The 19,015-nt window shown below is 32.6% G+C and overlaps 1 protein-coding gene across 8 annotated transcripts in view; it reads left to right on the top strand.

The window, feature by feature from the left end:
* Positions 1–19,015, top strand: part of RYR3 (ryanodine receptor 3) — a 218,861-nt gene that overhangs the window by 53,287 nt on the left and 146,559 nt on the right. For 7 of the 8 annotated variants that reach the window (XM_032189403.1, XM_032189400.1, XM_032189406.1 and 4 more), the window contains exons 4-11: positions 150–161; positions 459–530; positions 1,534–1,612; positions 3,914–4,026; positions 4,465–4,564; positions 8,094–8,187; positions 11,535–11,609; positions 12,719–12,875. In XM_032189403.1, coding sequence (XP_032045294.1) covers positions 150–161; positions 459–530; positions 1,534–1,612; positions 3,914–4,026; positions 4,465–4,564; positions 8,094–8,187; positions 11,535–11,609; positions 12,719–12,875 — 702 coding nt within the window. The remainder of the gene's footprint in view (positions 1–149; positions 162–458; positions 531–1,533; positions 1,613–3,913; positions 4,027–4,464; positions 4,565–8,093; positions 8,188–11,534; positions 11,610–12,718; positions 12,876–19,015) is intronic. The other variant, XM_032189404.1, reaches the window with a different exon arrangement.

Genomic DNA, 19,015 nt, shown 5'->3' with positions numbered 1-19,015 from the left:
ATAAATGCTTTCACTAATCCTAGCAAGTAGATGTCCTTCGTATATACTTAAACTACTTTGGGCAGTAGGTACGTTTTTCTCCTTTCAAATTGCAATTTATTTGTGTGTACATATACTTATTTTTTATGTTTTTTAATGCCTCCGAGAAGTTTATAAAAAAGGTAGGTATTACCTTGTTTCATTTCAAATGTTTTTAAAAAATGTTTTTATTTAATTGTGATAAAAATTAGGCCACAATAACAGTCTGTGGCCAAGATAATTTATTTTATTGACAGATATTTAGGTGTTGCTGTTGCTACTTCATTATTATGATTTTTGTCCAGCGTGTGTATTTGATAATTCACTTGAATATTGTTACTTAATACTTAAACTGTAATAACTCTTCATGTTGTTATATAAATCTGACTGTGGTGTATACAGTGCATTGGAGTTCTGACATTTTCTGTCATGTTCTGTAGGCAGCTCAAGGTGGTCACAGAACCCTGCTATATGGTCATGCTATACTACTTCGACATTCATTCAGTGAAATGGTAAGCAAAAGAGCACTTGCACAGTAATCAGTAGCACAGAACTCATAAGTAAATGTTTTTAAAATCAAAATAAATATACGAATTCAGAAGAACTGTTCTTTATAAATCCTTTTCTACACTAGACTAAAAAAAAAAAAATAGTTTATGGTTTCTCAGTGCCATGGAAGTGGCCCTTACATTTTAAATTCAGATTGTTCAAATCTATTTCACTAAGAAATTTAGCTGAAAACCTCCTTTATCAATTAATTTTGTCCTTCAGGAATCCTTTTCAATGATCATTCTGTTAGCAAGTTGCTGCTATTACAAATGAATTTGTCATGATATGTGTTGATTTTCCATCATATTTCACAAGATTAGTTGTTCCTTTTAGATTAGGATAGTTGCCAAAGCATGCATCTGAAAATGTGCTAGCTTGTATAAATGTTGTTTCGCTGTGTTGTACAACTGGAAATTTTTAACTATTTTGGATCACCGACTTATACTGCCCATGCAAGTATAACTAATAGAAGTTGAAGAAGTTAGAGGTGAAGAAAGTGTCCTCCCTCATTTTTCTTGTACTAGAAGACTCCACATTAGTCTTTAATCTCTGCTATTTATGTTTATGAACCATAAAAATTGTGATTGCCTTGACTTACCAGAGTTGTTGGTATTATTACTGCCCTTTGGTATGCTTGATATGTTCTCACGCTGCAAACTTATTACAGCAAGGCTATAATAAGATGTTTGCCTGTTCCTATCTCATAAACTCTGTGAAACTTTGAAAGGAAAGAGTTCTATTGCACAACACAAATATGTGCAAATTGAAAAAGGATTTGGATGTTTTAAAGAAGTCAGTGAAAGCTTATTTACAAATAACACCATGCTTAACTTCTTTAATTAAAAAAAAAAAAAAAAAAAGCACAGGATGATAGTAAGATGGGGTAGTGTGAATGTAGTATTAATTTGGTATGTGTGTTAATTTTTGCATTGATTTTTGTTTTCAATAACTCCACTGTTTTTGCAGTATTTGACTTGTTTAACGTCATCAAGATCCCAGACAGATAAACTTGCATTTGATGTGGGACTGAGAGAAAATGCAGCAGGTATGGCAAGTTATTTTTGAAGGAAAACACCTCACATATCTGCTTTTAGAAGAGGCATTGTAATTAATGTTACTGTAAGTTTGTGAATGTAATGTTTATGTGTAAATTAGAAATAACTGAAAGTAAATGATGACTGTCAGTAATGATAACTGGTCAGTATTTATGTCTTCAGTAAATTAACTGAACTGACTTTGCATAAGAATGTAAAAGTGTCTTTGTAATTAAACTGATTTACCACAACTGCAATAACACTAGTGGTAACACAAGTGGTAACACTAGTGGTAAGTTGAAGTAAAAATTTCCATTGAATAAAATAAATTTGATGCATTTGTTTGCTAATTGCATAGTTGGACACTTTCAATAGCATTAGTATATGAGAGAGTTATATATCAGTTTATTCACAATAAACATTCTAACCATGCAACAAATAAGTTTATAAATAAGTTTTATATGGAGAAAAGCAGAAAAGGTGCAATAAGCACATTGCTAAAACAGCTGAAGAAAAATAAAAGTCTAAAATCAAAATAATAGCTTGCATTCGTTTTCAATAGAATGAAAGAGATGCATCACAAATGAGAAAATACGAGAAAGTTTTAAAATCTAATCAGTTGATTGCAAAGAGTACTGTCAGTAACATTGATGCTGACAGAAATACTGTAAAAAGAATTGAGCTTCCATGAAATCACATATAAATAATAAGGCGCCACTGGGTTAGGGTTAAATGAATTTAATGTTAAATGAATTTAAAATCAACTCAATTGCAAAGAGTCACAAATAGGTTTAGGTGCTTCTGTATATGTAGCATTAAGAATTGCTGAATGGTGAGTCTTTCACCGAAGAGAAGTGACCCTGTAGTACCTTTTGAAAGACAAATACTGTGAAGAAGAAATCCAAGTACTTGTATACATAACTCAGTAATGTGAAGATTCAAATGAAGAAATGACAGTTCCATTAATATTAACATGTGCTTTTATTATTTTTTCATTATTTGAAAATAAATTAAAATAAAAATAAATTAATTGATGATGGAGAGGCACTGTCATGTAGATGTTAAAGTATTTGTGGACCATGATCTTTGAAACGTCCTTCCCAGGTGACATTATTTATATGTTTTGTTACCCACATGACCTGACCTGTTTTTAATAAGTTAAGTTTCTCTTTCTGTAGTAGCCATACAGAAGATGGTTTCGGGCAGGTATTTTGGGCCCGTTACTTGATTATATCTTTGGATGCTGCCTTAGATGGAGACCATTTTCTTTAAGCATGTTGATAAGAGGAATCTGTGTTCTCTCACTCTGAAAAGTTCCAGTGAAACCCATCTTCATAATTCCGCTGTTTTTTTTGTGTTTTTTTTTCAAAGTTACTGTGCATGTGTCTGCTTGTGCCCATGAAGTTTTGAATGTATGCCTGTAGTTGTCAGATACCTTTATTGGTAATGGGATGGAACTTTTGTTTATTATTCTTTATAACTAATTTCATAATCTTCAAAGTTTATTTTAAGAAGGTTTTACATGAAATTTACAAGTTGATTAAATAGCTTTTTGCACTTTGTATTATGTTACCAACTTTGCCTTTGTTTAATTTTCTCCCACTTTGCATTATCCTTTAAGAAAGCTGTATTCAACTTTTTGCATCAGGGTCTTAACACTGAGATGTGTGAAATTGTGGAACAAATTAGGTAATCTTCCCAGAATTGGGGTGTGTGTGTGTGTGTGCATATGCAAAAAAAAATCTGGAATCTTATATTTAATGTATAAGTAATTGTAACTGTTTAGACTTGGCTATTGTGTAATTATATTGCTTGTAGTGCTAATGGAACTGCTTCCAGAACTGATGTTTGTAGTGAAGCAATATTGTAAAGTTACAGAGTATTTGTTTCAATTCTGCAATGTAATTGTAGCATAGAGTGGAATCAATACAGGAGATTTTGAATGCAAATATGAACATTAAGCAAAAGAAGACAGAAAAGGTGATAATTAAGACCAAGGTACTGCACAGCAATTTACTGGCTGTGAGAGAATTGAAGTAGGGATTTTGCATTGTTTTGTAAGTGGTTAGTAGCTTAACAAAACATGCAACAGGAAATATCAGTTTCAGTGCAAAGATCTGTTGCCAGAAAGTTTCGAGAAAAAAGGGAAAATATGAATGCATTGAAAAAGGGAATGAGGTGGCTTTATAAAGTGAATGTATTACAAGATACAACTCTTTATTATGTTATGTCAATGTTGTACAAAAATATCCTTACATTTCTTGGGAATTGTCTGTTTTATATAATCTTGATAAGATATCTCTGTCTTTTAGGTGAAGCATGCTGGTGGACAATACACCCTGCATCTAAACAAAGGTCAGAAGGAGAAAAAGTTCGAATAGGTGATGATCTTATCCTGGTCAGTGTGTCCTCTGAAAGATACCTGGTAGGTTTGTTTATTTAGCAAGTGAACCACATGGTGGGAAAATACGAACTGCTGGGGCAAGGTGTTGGGATTCTTCAAGTGAATTTTTTTCTGATATAGAAAAATGATGCCTAGATTTAATGCATTTATTTTTTTCTCAGCTTGCTTTCCCATAGAGCAAGATTGTTTGCATGCTTTTATCCTTCTGTAGTCTGCATCTTGGGAAGTATTTCTGTTAACTGTGGAAGATGTCTAAGCTGCAGCTGTAGTGTGCTGATAAGGTTTTAGAAAAGAGATCATTTTAAAACGGTTGCTAGTAATTTTTAAAGAATGTATGTATTTCTACTTTATTATGTATTTCTACTTCATTATGTATTTCTGTTTGGTTGGGAAAGGAATATATTCAATATTTTTTAAGCACAGATTTCACTGTTTCCTGTTACTGTCTTCTTGTTTTAGCATCTTTCCATGTCAAATGGAAGTATTCAGGTGGATGCCTCCTTTATGCAGACGCTTTGGAATGTACATCCTACATGCTCAGGAAGCAATATTACAGAAGGTTTGGTGGTTTATTTATTTAGACGTTTATGTAGTTTAGATGACTTTGTAACATTTTTCATAAAGACCAAATGAAAAAAGCACCTTAGAACATCAATCTGAAGAGCTTGTTAAAGTGCAGAAAATGAGCATAGGAGAGAAAAGTAATGGAAAGGAGAATGGAGAAATACAGATACTTCAGCTGAATTAACTGAAGAAAAGCTAAATAAATTAGGTAACTCTGCATTTACAAAGCATAAAAAGCTACATGAAAAATGAGGACCAAGAGATCAACTGATGAATTCATAGACTTCAGTTTAATACCGGGGAGTAGGGTCTACAGAATAACTAAAGCCAGTAAACTAAGATTTTGTAGATGATTTTCAAATACCATGTATCATGAGAAAATATAAGAAAGATAAGGTACATGCAAAATAGAAAACAAGTTTCCCATAGTTCCTATTTCAAACTTCTCATTGTGTTTTTTAAAGATACCTCCTCAATATCCTTTCTGGATCTTACAGCCATGCTTCCTTGTATCTTTCTCTAATAGTCACTGAAAATGAGCTCTCTAAATATGTCCCCTTAATCAGCTGTAAATCCCACACCACATGGGTAAGATTATTCTCTAGGTGCTTGACTGCATTTCTCTATAATGTTTGAAAAACATCACCTTATTCTGTCTGAGAAACACCTTGTTCTGTAATGAAAAGCTCATTCAGTCAGTGTTACTCTTTATTTCATTGCCATGCTCTGTCACTAAGACAGACTGGTGCAAACTTGCAGAAAAGTCATCCAAGTCTGAATATTCTCAGGGAGTTTATAATACTAAGTAACATAGAGAATAATGGATTTTTAGCAAAACTAGATCAAAATAATATGCACAGCATAAAACGTAGAAAAAAACAGTACTTTTTTTTTTAATATTATTTCTAACTTTTAGCCATAAGAAAATATGTGAAGCATTCCTAAGAGATTCCTGAAGTAACAGGACAAAGTAGAGAATCAATTCTGAAGGTCGTTGAAACAGTTTCTGAAAGAAACCAATATATAAGTTCAACCAAGCACAATTTGGAAGTAAATAAAATAAAAAATGAAATGTTAAAAATGAATAGCTAGTTTTTGAGAAATAAAACATTAACAGTGATACGAAAGGCCCAAACATCATTTCTACCAAATCTGGTTTAAAAAGTCAAAATGACTCCTACACTATCTTCTTACTTTTGCATGCACACTGTAAATTTGAAATATTGGCATTTTCCATCCAGATAGTCTAAGGACTAGCACAGAAAAATTGTTTGCCGTATACTCTAAGGGCAGAGGAGCCAGTGTAGCTTTAAATTGCAGAAATCATATTAGTGACACGATGATAACAAACAGTGTATTTTACCTCTGCTGTTCTCTGTTCAAACTATCAGCTTTCCACATTCATGAATGGTAAATGTCTAAGTCAGGTTCATTCTGTATCACTTGACATTGGATTTTATTTCCTTAGGTTGTAAGGCATTGCACAGAATGCCACAGTATACCTGTGTATAAGCCTATAAGAAGTTTGTCTTAGTGTTTGTAGGTTTTCATTTTAAGAGCATATGTGACATGGATTTGGCTTGTAATACCTAGCTTTCCACTGTGAGAAGTGTATTATGCTGAATCCATATATTTATAAATGGTCATCTGGTCCCTTGCCACCATGGATCATAAATAGTACAGAGGTTAACCCTCTGTACTCTGTGTCTCTGTGTTCTCAGGTTTCCCAGGCAAAACAAAAACAAAAAAATAAAATAAAACTAAAAATAAAAATAAAAACTTGTAATGGAAGACAAACATAATGTGCTTCACAGAGAGATCATGGAAGATCAGTGGCATATTTCAAATCTTTGTAATAGCAGGGATTTGTCAGCGAAACTTTGTAACTGTGTACATAATCACAGAATGGTTGAGGTTGGAGGGGACCTCTGGAGACCATCTAATCCAATCCATACTCAAGCAGGGCCACCTAAAGCAGCTTGTTCAGGCCCTTGTCCAGGTATCCTTTGAGTATCTCCAAAGATGGAGACTCCACAACCTCTCTGGACAACCTGTGTGCGTGCTCAGTCACCCACACAGTGACGAAATGTTTCCTGATGGATTCTCCTGTATTTCAGTTTGTGCCCATTGCCTCTTGTCCCAACACTGTCATCTTTACACTGGCTCTGTCACCTTTATACCACTGGCTCAGTCATCTTTACACTTGGCTCAGGTATTTATATACATTGATGAGATCCCGTGAGCCTTTTCTTCTCCAGGTCACGCAGGCCAAGCTATATCAGCCTTATCTTCTTAGGAGAGATGCTTCTGTCTCTTAATCATCTTGATGGCCCTTTGTGCTGGACTTGGAACCCTAGTACCGTGTAGCCCAGTGGCTGTTGGTCATATAATCCAAAATCACATAATTCAAAAAAAAAAAAAAAAAAAAAAAAAAAAGGTATAGAGTGGGGTGAGGTGGGTTTTCTTTGTGTCATTTTCTTCCCAACTTTTTATGTTAGCTGTATATATACTTCTCAGAATGACCTAAATGAAGGGTGATCATATCTTAGACTTAGCAGCCTAGCTCAGCTTGAATAGATAGACTTTAAGAAAGTGGAATTTTCCTTGAGCTGCAAGTCACATAACAGACTTCTTGTGATTTTTGAAATACTTTTGATGGAACATAGATATCAGGGAAGTATAGTTTCTTCATGTTCTTTCTTTACTTTGACCCTTGTATTAATTGGCAACAGAATAATTGCCAGTTACCATTTTTCTAATTTACAAATTTCTGTTGAATTGACATCACAATATAAAAGTTTCATTATACCCTTCCTCCTTTAAATATTTGTTCTTTTAAAGGGCATTAATTTCACTTAGAAGGTCAGAACAGTTTGGACTTGGGTCTGATGAATCATTCTCCTCCTACACCATTATTTTTCTTTTTTTCTCTGAGGCAAAGTGCCTCATTTTGACCTATAGTCTTTGTGTTAAATGGCTTGGAAAGTTAGCTTCCATTAAGCTTGATTTTCAGAACTGGTAAGTGTTGTTCTGTCCTCTGTCTCCAGCTACTGCTGTGCAGTTTTGATTCTGACACAAGTTATAAATGTCAGAAAAACCTCACGAATTCACCAAATTATTTTTTATTGTGAACATTTTAATTTTATTAAGAGGGAGGAAGCTGTGGTGTTATATGTTTGATTTGACTTTTACCTAAACCATTCAATTTTCAAAACAGTAATTGTTGCAGATTTTTTCATTTTCCTTTTCTGTCTCAGAATTCTAATTTGATTTTTAAATGTTAATAAATTGCTTTCTTGTTATTTGCATTTACAGAAGAAATATTTCTAACTGAAAAAGATATTAAAAATAATATTCTTTTGCTATACAAGTTCATTCTATTTGTTGTATTTCACTAAAAAATGAAAATTTTAAAGACAGGTTTCACCTAGGAATCAGGTCCTTTTTTTATTATTGTTTTTTTGATGGTGATATTTTTACATAGGCAATATTTAAACTAATGAGTGAATGTGATTCTTCTGCAGGGTATCTTCTTGGTGGGCATGTAGTACGTTTTTTCCATGGCCATGATGAGTGTTTGACAATTCCATCTACAGATCAGAATGACTCACAGCAGAAGTGAGTAGTGATGCATTTTTATACACTTTCTTCTCTCAAAAAAAAAAAAAAAGTGTAGATTGTTGATTGGCAGTTGAATTTGAGATTAGATGAGTTAAATAGGTTAAACTCTCTTGATAGTTATCTTCAATTAGGCAGTGACATAGTTACAAGATGTTGAGAGACCTACTAGGTAGAAAATCAGTCATAAGTTCCTGTATTGCTGAAATTGAAGTAGTTGAATTCCACCAAGATTGCAGCTTTTTATGTTATTTATCTTTAATATGTACTACTATAAGCTGAGGTAAACAAACATTAGTGGGGAAACTGGTAATGCAAAACAAAACAAAACAAAAAAAACACTCTAGGAAAACCTCTGAAGGCTCAGACTCTCGAATATATTTTTTTATTTTATATATTGCACATTTTTGCAAGGTACTGCTCTTATTTATCACATTTGATTAATACTTTGTTTTAATATTTAGATTCTTCCAATGTATTTGTGTTAATCAAGAAGCAGAGTATCAGATAAACCAGTGTTCTCACTAGATAAAAGGTTGTAGAAAAAGTTGCTCAGATAAGAAAAAAACACAGCTTTCATTTCACAAATTGAGTTCCATGCCCAATAGTTGCATGAGAATAATGCTAGGCAGATTTTTTTTTCTTGGTAACTATTGAAAAAGGAGAAAAAAAATGTCAATCTGAAAACCCAGCTAAAATTCTGCATTTCATAATAGTACTGCTATCACAGTACTGCTGTGATATTCTTATGTATGCACTTACAGCATTCAGAGAAGTTTGCCATAGCAGGAAAGCAGATTTTAAATTCCCTTGCTTTGCATTTTTTTAGATAAATAATCACAATTGAAGGTCCCTATATGCTAAAGTGGATTAGTCCCAGCAATATATGTAAGAGAGATTTTCATATTATTTCATATTATTTCAATAATAATAGTAAACTAGGCACCGGAATTTGTGTAACCTTCTTAATGGATAATAAAATGGTTAATACTATAGGTTTTGTCCTGAAACTAAGGGCAGTAAGAACTTTTACTTAATATTGAAAATCTTTCACTACTGTACTATTAGAAACAGATAGTTGTTTATTTTTAACTCTCTGAAGTGTAAACAAAATACTTTCTGAATCACCAAATTAGAGTTTGAACATTTTTAACCTTAACCAAGTTATGATAATGGTAATTTTTAATTCTACATTATCCCTTTTTTTTTTTTTTTTTTTTTTTTTTCCGGTTTAACCACCTTTATGGTTTGTGGTCTATTACAATTGTTTTAATAAAGCAAGGAACATTAGAACTGTCTTTTTCATCTTTCCACACCCTTTCTCTCATTTGAGAAAGGGCAGAACAGGTTTTATGAATTGCCATTATTACCTCTGACAAATCTACAACAAAATTTATTGTCAGAAATAGATGAAAACATTTAGGAATAAGCATGAATCAAGTAATCTGATTGCTGAAAGGTTCACCCTTAGGTATCAGGGTATTAGGTATCATAAATATATGAACAGAAACATTTACAAATAGAAAAAAGGCTGCCTAAGAAAAATTAAAGAACCCTTTTGAAAGTTTATTGCAGTTCCAGAAAGAAGCTAGTGAATCAATTTTTTCTGCACCTAGAATAATTCTGCTCTAATGTATGAACCCTTCTGTCTTGCTTGAATTATGAAACAATGTACTGCAGTATATTACAGTTATTAAGAAAATTATTTTCTTATTGTTGTTTGCCTGGAGAGCTGTTTCCACACTCATGGTTTACACATAGACACTGTCACATATTCTTTGAAATGCAGAAACAGGCGTAGCAAAAAAGGGATAGTGTAATCCCCTAATAGAATAATGAACAGATTTTCTATTCAGTTAGAGCTTCTGCTGAGCATTTGTTACCAGTAACAGAATGTTTCAGTTTATTGTAGAATAACAGTGCAATAAACCATTATTTAGTAAAATATGGAGGACAGCTTGGCAATCATATTGTGAAAGCACTCCACTCTAACATAGTTTTCTAAAAGCAGTAATGTTGCTGATAGTAGCCTAAAAATATAAATTTATTGCTTTAGTTCCTTTCCAGAATTTGTTGTGGTTGAGTTGCCCTTTACTAGACTGGCAATCATGTTATATCAGTTGCTCACTGTATTTTGTGAATTCTTTTTTTGAAATGCCAGAAATCATAATAAGGAAAGGTTCAGCAGATGCGTCTTCTGCTGAAACTTCACTCCTAAGTTATATATACGTCAGTCTTTTCTAAGATTTTAATTTTCTTATCTTTTAATTTTCAAAAGAATACTTCGTTTGATTTACATGTCTATAAGACATCTCAGTCTAAAGAATTTAGTTACATGAACTGATTAGAAAAACAACATGGTAGAAAATTGTTTGAATATATATTTTAAATATTACAACTAAACTCTCAGGAATTATTATTATTTCCAAGTTATTTTTATTCAATCTATTGATCATGGTGCATAGAATGAATTCCACTAAGTTAAGTGCTAAAGAAATTAAACTTGCTTAGTTAAGGAAATCTTAAAATATACTAAGATACGTAAAACACATCAAACTTTCAAATCTATTGTTATAACTAAAGTATTTAATTAAAAGTTTATTTCCTATTTTTTATTGTTGCAGAATATATTTGCCATAGATTGTATTTGATGATTAAGTAGAATGTTAAGTTTCAACACTAAAACATGACACTGACCCACTGCCAAAAGTTCAAGTAAATGAGATTATGTTAAAGGCTGAATCTGTTTATTTCATGTTTTCTATTTCTCCAGATTCCCTAAAACCTAGTATAGAATTTAATATGTAGTATTTATTTTGTAAGGATTGTAATTCAGTGTTTTTGTATTCTTATCACCGTTTTTGTCTCTTAGTTAGAATGTTAGAAGTAATACTAGCAATGACATTGCCGATATAGTATTCATGCAGATTATTATTAATGTATGGAAACATAAATGATTAGTTTTAACATTATGTTTGTATATAGGAGCATTAGAAATTTAGATTAATCTCTTGGGAACTATAAGAAATTACGCATTTTTATGACTAAGGAAGAAAAGAAGATTCTCAACCACTTTGAAGGCAGTGTTTTATCAACTCCATTTTGAAGGCAAAGTATTTTTTCAACTTCAGAGAGAGTAAATTAATGTAAATATCCTTAATTCCTAATTTACCTTGGACATTTGGACTGTCTATAGTGCTCTCACTTATGAGTAGGAATCTTCTCTCCATTCATCTCCATCTTTAGCTAGGGAAAAGTGAGTCCTAGACAGCTTACATAGGAGTAAGTTATATAAACCAAGTATTACAAACAAAGACAAGAGGATGATCTTCTGAATTTGCCCGCAGGAAAGTACTTTATGAAACTGGAGGAGCTGGAGTTCGAGCAAGGTCTTTGTGGAGAGTAGAACCACTTCGAATAAGGTACAGACATTTTTTGAATTTGTCAGTAACCCTTGCTACATTAACAGCAATTTCACAGAATTGTGAAGTCATTAAGGTTGGAAAGAACCTCTGGTCATTTGGTCCAACCCTACTTAAAGCACTTAGAGCAGGTTTCCCAGGAAACATCCACGTGGCTTTTGAATATCCCCATTGAGGAAGACTCCATAACCCCTCTGGACAACCTGTTCCAGTGCTCGATCACCCACACAGTAAAGTTCTTCCTGATGTTTAGACGGAACCTCCTGTGTTTCAGTTTGTGCCAACACTGAACACTTGTGGTCAACACTGAAAAGAGCCTGACTTGTTCTTCATTGCACCCTCCCTTAACATCTTATACATGTTAAGATCCCCCCACTGTGAGCTTCTTCTCCAGGCTAAACAGTCCCAAAAATGGGACTGATAGATTTTTTTTATATTTCTCTTTATTTATATAGATAATTTATGTTATTTATATTTATAATTAATTTTATAATTTATTTATATTATTTATATTTATAATTCTCTATATTTGTCCTTCTATATAGTAACTGTTAGCCTGCTCATTATCAGTAATAAAAAGCAATCTACCATGATACAATTATACAGGCAATATCAATATTTTAAGGCTTTCTCTTGTCTGTTTCCCATGTCAAAAATAGTGTTGCCTATGAGGTACTTCTGCTTGAGACATTGCTCAAGGCCAAAAGTAAAACCTTATCTTTTTACCTGGAATTTTAGAAGCATGTGTGGAAATCAAAACAATATCTTTTTTTTTTTTTATAGACACTTTATTATTTTTCAGAAAGCATGTAGTTGGTTTTTTTTTGTTTGTTTGTTTGTTTTATATAGACACTGTATGTAATATCCTAATAAAACACGGAGAGGGTAGAGAAACAAGAAAATTACAGTGATTGCTCTTCTCCAAGGTTCCATTTGCAAACATATTACCAGTTTTGCATCTGTTGCGTTGCAAGTATTGAAATCAAAAGCAGAAAAGATTTTCTATATAGTATTCTATTTTCTGAAAGTCCTTTAGAGCCTAGAATGCAAGTGTTAGTTTTGTTTATTTTATTTTATTAAAATTTTTCCTTGATGTCTCATATGTTTAGTTGGAGTGGAAGTAACATCAAATGGGGACAACCTTTCCGTCTTCGACATATTACAACAGGAATGTACTTGGCTCTGAATGATGATGAAGGACTTGTAATGTTAGACAGAGAAAAGTCAGACACAACATCTACTGCTTTCTGTTTTAGAGCATCAAAGGTAAATGACGTTAATGCAAATTTGTCATAAATATGGAGTACCCAAATACTGTGAGTTGGTTCAGTGATTTTATAAATTTGTAATTTTTAAATTGAAGCAATTGATAGGGATTATGGAAAGGCAAACACCCTGAATTAAGAGTAGTAAGACTGATAGATAAATTCTAGAGTAAACCAAATTATTGACAGGTAAAAAAAAAAAAGTAATAATAATAATAATAATAATAATAAAAAAGCTAATACAGTACAAGATATAGTGAATTTAATATAAATGAAACTCATAGAATTCACAGAATGGAATTCATAGGATCTGTAGTCAGAATCATTTTAGTTGGACAGATTCTCATTAGAATGTCATTCATTTCAGTTCCGGCACAGCTGAAATGATTTCAGTTCACTTCAGTTGGGCAAAATTCTGCCTTTTTTATTCTTTTTGCAGTGTGCCAATAGCTAAATTGCAAGCAAAAAGTAGTCAGGGATTTCTAAAGGTTATGTTTTCAAACCGTGCAACTTAGTGAGCTGCTAATTGTATTTAAATAGCTTTTTCATCATTTCAAGCTGGAAAAAAAAAAAAAAAAGTACAAGAGACAGAGGATGAAGAATGAATATGTAAGTTGGTAAAGTTAAAAACTTTTTTTTTTTTTCCAGAAAGTGAAAGGTTTTTATAACAAAGATGATAAAAAATTTTTACATGCTTTCATTTTTTCATATTACCTACAAATAGTTGTAGCTGCTACAATAGATGGCTTTGATTGCATGTGAGAAGAAAAATGTTCTGTGTGATTTTGAATACTGTATGGTCCGTGAGAGGTGGTGAAAGAGAATCTCTGAAGTTAGATGTGTGTAACATAAAATCTATCATTAAGGGTCTTGACAGATACTAGACTTCTGTTAGTATAACAAAGCAAATACTCCATTTTAACATTTTAAAATAATCATGTTTATTTCATTAGCGTGACTGCATACAGTATGCCAAAAAGTCTTATTTTAAGCAGTCAAAATAATTGAAAAATTATCAGGAAATGTGTCTTAGATAGCTAGAAACTCACCAGATAAATGTTGGATTCTTCCTGCAGTGTAAAGGCTATTTAGTGTAGATTGTAACATGTTGTGCAGGGACATTTATTACAGCTGTAATTTTTTCCAATTTTTGTCAAATCAGGACACCCTGTTAATAAAGGTGTGTGTGCCAGGAATATCACAGCTACTAGTTTAACATTGTGTTCAAATTGTTTTAATGTACTCACTGCCTAATTGGACACTGGCTTAATATTTTAAACTATATGTTATAAATGTATAAATTTTAAGTATATATATTTTATGCATCCACATACATACTTAAACATATAATAAATCATTTATCTTATACTGACTAAAAAATAACATATTTTCTTACTCTTGTGCCTATTTGTGAAATTTGTTACAATCCCCAAAATGACTGATGTGATGCACAGTAGTAATTAATTACGCAGAATTCAGTAATGACTGTGTAATGCATTCATCCCTTCTATTGTATTTGTACATAATATGGTTGCTAATTTACATTTTTATGTGAAATACATCTTCAATGTCTTGTCATCCTAAGATTTTTGCTGTCCTATATAGAAAAGATTACCTCACAATAGGTGGTAATCTGCTTTTGCCTGAGGCAAGAATATGAGTAATTTTTTACTCTCAGGCAGATGAGAATTTCACTGGCCAGTTGATAGAGACTAGAGACATTAGTGTTCCCAAAGATGGGAGAAACAAACAGTGATAACAGGATGGTTAAAACTTCCTGAAGAGAGAAGGGTGAAGTTTTGGATGTGACTAGGCCCCAAGGACGTAAGGGCTGTAAGAAGGAATTGTCTTTTAGAGCCAACCTAAAGAAATTAGTGCTGATTCCATATAGATAGAGGGAGAAAAAACTTAGAACTAATGGTTATATTAGATACATGCAAGTGTGATTATCTTTTAATTTCTGTACATTATAAATTACAAATAAATTACAAAGTACATTCTGTACTTTGTAAACATTTGTCGCAGTTTTCTCTTATTCATTACCTCAATCAAGAAGTATTTTCATTCGGCTGTACCTTAATATAATAGAATCATAAAATCAGATTGGAAAAACTTCTCAGATCATCTGGTACAACCTTTAACCTAACACTGTCAGGTCCACCATACCACTAAGCACCCTATCTACACCTTTTTTGAATACCTTCAGGGACGGTGACTCAACTACTTCCTTGGGCAGCTTGTTCCAATACTTCACAACCCTTTCAGTGAATATTTTTTTCCTAATATTTGTCCTAAACCTCCCCTGGCGCAACTTAAGGCCATTTCCTCTTATCATGTAGTGGTTGGGAGAAGAGACAGATTCCCACCTTGCTATAGCCTCTTGTAAGGTCATTTTAGAGCAAATATGACATGAATTAAAGGACATTTCAAGATAACTGTATAATAACTTCCTAGCCAGCTGTGTACAGATCCTTAAATGTGCTGGAATACCTGGCTGTTTGCCCTTTAGAGTTATAGAATAACTCAGGTTGGAAGGGACCTTGGAAGTCATCCAGTCCAGCCTTGGGGGTTGGACTACATGATCTTCAGATTCCTTTCAACCCCAGCCATTCTGTTATTCTGCTCCAAGTGGGTTTTAACATTGAATTCAGACCAGATCACTCAGAATATACATTGTTTTGCAGTATCCAAAAGAAAATATTTTATTTCCCCATTCTTTGTTTTTGGAAGCCAGCAAAATAGATTTTATAGAAAAGGAGAGATTCTCCTTGCCTGTAGGCAGAGGTATGTGGAGTATACCAAATACCCAAGGCTTCCCAGGAGTTTTTAACGCATACCTTAAAGTCTTTTTTTTCAACAGTTGCTATAGAGACTCTCTTGCTGAAACAGTGTACCATTATATTCAGTATTTTTCTATACTACTTCAGCAGTCTTGTTTTCCTTGCTTTTCAAAATCTTTGATGATAGCATTCATAAAATACCTACTTTCACTATTTTGTTTCCTTTTGTCAGACAGCACTGGAAATCAGAATAGATATTTTAAATTATAAATTTAAATTAGAGTTTTCCATCCTTACATAAATAAGAATAAAATTGAGCTTTTTTAAAAAAGTGAAAGAATACAGTAAAGACACATTGAGAGAACATGCTGTTTTATGGTGCCAATTTGAATGAAAATAGCATATGAAATATGTGTCTGTTTACGGCAAATTACTGCAAACTAAGTTTAAAAAACACACACACACACAACAAAATTAGGCCTGTTGTTGGCTTTAATGTGAACTTTGTTTTTGACAAAGTTTTGAAATGTCAACCTTTATATTTTAGGGCAACAGTTAACTGTGTAATGCTTTGTGACCACAGAGACAGCAGTTTCCATACACCAGATGGAATTCTGTTTTGAAATGGGATGTCCTCATTCCAGCACAGTACTTGGCTCAGTATACTCTGTTGAGCAGAACCTTGATTCTGCTTTAAATTTCTTTGAGAATAAACAAAGTGAAGAACAAGAGCATATTTTAAAATGTTTGTTTCTTTGAAAGCTGTCATAGCCCAGAATTAATATTTGACATTTCGTATTTTATTTCCGTGATTATATATACAACTGACAATGAAGAAATTATTTGTGTAGTCTGAGTAAGTAACATTCTAACACATTCAAAAGTCACAGATGACTCATGCAGAAGGATTTGATATCATTTTAATATTACTGCCAACATGTAGCTATCTTAGGGGCTCAAGATGGCATTAGGATGTCGTAATAGTTTAGTAGTTATCATAAAGTTTAGTTAGTTTTTGAAACAAGATGATAAGTATTATAGAGTCCTTCACATACCGTAGTTGCTAAATGTTCAATTATTTATTTGTAAGTTCATATTTTACAGTTATCATTTCCAAGTAAGCACATAAGTTACAAATGTTTTTACATAATTTGTGTTAAAATGATAGTAAAGTTGTATCATTTTAAATCACAAACTTCTTGGAATTGATAAGCCTGTTAAGTCTGCCAGTCACAAAAAACATTGCTTCCCAGAAATAAAAAAGAGGGTCCTCAGTTTTCTTTTCTGAAGTGAGTAGTTAAAAACTGCTAGGATTTTGTAATACTCTGTCAAGACACATCACTCAAGAAATGAGTTTGTTTGGTCCTCCACATGGATGTAGTTACCATACAAATTTGGCTTTATGTCTCAGTTATCTTTGTTACATATAGTTACCTATATTTCTCAATGTTAAAGGTATAATATCTTTAAGTCATCTTAAAATATTATGCATTCCAGATAAATTTTACAGCATTCAGGTATTCATCTGAGTACACTAAAAAGTTGCAATCTTTCAAATACTGTACTAAGCTACATTTTCTGCTTATTTGATAGGGGAGAAGAAAGGAGAAGGTAAAACTAAACTTACTCTTTTTCTTTTCTTGGCTACTGGTGTGCAGAAACATATACAGTAGGGTATACAAATTATAGTAAACATACCAGCAAGACAGGTTCACTTTAAGGTCAATTATTCAGTCCTCTGATATTTGTTGACTTTGTGTCTTTTACTTTTGTTAAATAGGTTCTGCCTATGGCAGTACTTTTAACACAATAACAGTGTGCAATAGTTTGATATGATTTGAACTTGAAAGCATAGGTCGGTCTTAGTAAGAGTTCAGCTGTCAGGTTGTCTAATCATTTTTAGGAGTAGGTAAAGAAGCCCTTGAAGTATCAAGGATGCTTTCCTTACTATGCTTTTTCAAGAACAGTCTTCAAAAATCATTGTAAAGCTGAGTTTTATTTCTTTGTCCCATTCACACTGCCATTCCTTACTTGCCATCAGTAGGAATTCTCCCATTTTCTGAATCATGCCTTTCTTCTAGTATATCAAGTTATTTGTGAGTATTGCATATTTTTGTCAGCTTTGCCCCCAAGTTCTTTTTTTTTTTCTTCTGTTACTGTTGCTATTTTTCTTTTGACATCTTCAAAACCCTCAGTTTTTTTTTTTGTTTGTTTGTTTTTTCTTCACCTTGATTTCATTCATGGCTTCAGGGAGTTAGACAGAGAATAGGCTGTGAAGAAAGGGTTTTTGAAGGAGAAAAAGGTTGGAAGTTTTGCTGCTAAGATAGGTACAAATATCAAGTTAAGAATTCTTACTTTTTTTCTTTTTTATTCCTCTCCACTCCCCTTAATCTTTTTATGACTATACTTTTTGGCTGTTAGAAAACATTCCTTCTCTTTGCACACTGCTATCAAATGACTTGGCTAAAATCCTAGAGAAACTGGAGCAAAACATCAGGAAGATAAATTTATACTCTATTGCTTAAAGTGCCTTTGTACCCCTAAAAACATTCTGATATTTGAAAAAGCCCTCCCATCCCCTCCTTTCCCTTTTCACTTTTTCTTTAAAAAAAACAGTAGCTTAATTGATATTGCTTGATTCTTGATACAGAGAAAAATGTTTTAGTGTTCAAGGTGCTATGTAAAGCTATGTAATTAGTTGTTGACAGTTAATGAATTTGTGCTGTTTTCTTGTTTTGTTCATTACTTAATGGCCTCACTGTACATATGTATTGAAAGGGTTCATCTTTATGTGTATGTGGTAGTATAGTCCATATAAATGTGATGTGACATAATTTCCACATTGTCTTGATATTGTAATGGTATCCCCAAGGAATGTATTGTAATTTCATTCTACTTCATCTTGGCATTATAATACTGCCTGTTTCCACTGAAATATTGTTGAAATATGCCAGCAAGATTGCATTTAAATGGAAGCGGATTAACATGCTTATGATAGAACTTCTTTTTACTCCACAGATGTTACACATTCACTGAACTATAAAGAAATAAGAAAACCTGTTACACATAAAATAATGTAAACTATATATCAATGTCTAACATGTTTTGTTTACTTTGGAACAAATTAGCAACAATTTACACTTCTGTCCATCAGAGGACTTGGAATCATTGGAAAAAAAATAATCTAATTACTTGGTTTTTTGTTTAACTACAAACACTCATGCGCATCCCTAATTTGCTATTATAGAATTTTGTGCTGAGTTCAGTTTTGAAAGGAAAACTTTTTAGTTGTAAAAAAACTGTACTTGCTTTATAAACTTGGGCTTACAAATTGTACTGGGTGTTCTAGCCAAGCACTGAA

The sequence above is a fragment of the Aythya fuligula genome, chromosome 5 (genome assembly GCF_009819795.1).
Source record: "Aythya fuligula isolate bAytFul2 chromosome 5, bAytFul2.pri, whole genome shotgun sequence".
Lineage (NCBI taxonomy): Eukaryota > Metazoa > Chordata > Aves > Anseriformes > Anatidae > Aythya > Aythya fuligula.
This window is presented reverse-complemented; position numbering and strand designations above follow the sequence as displayed.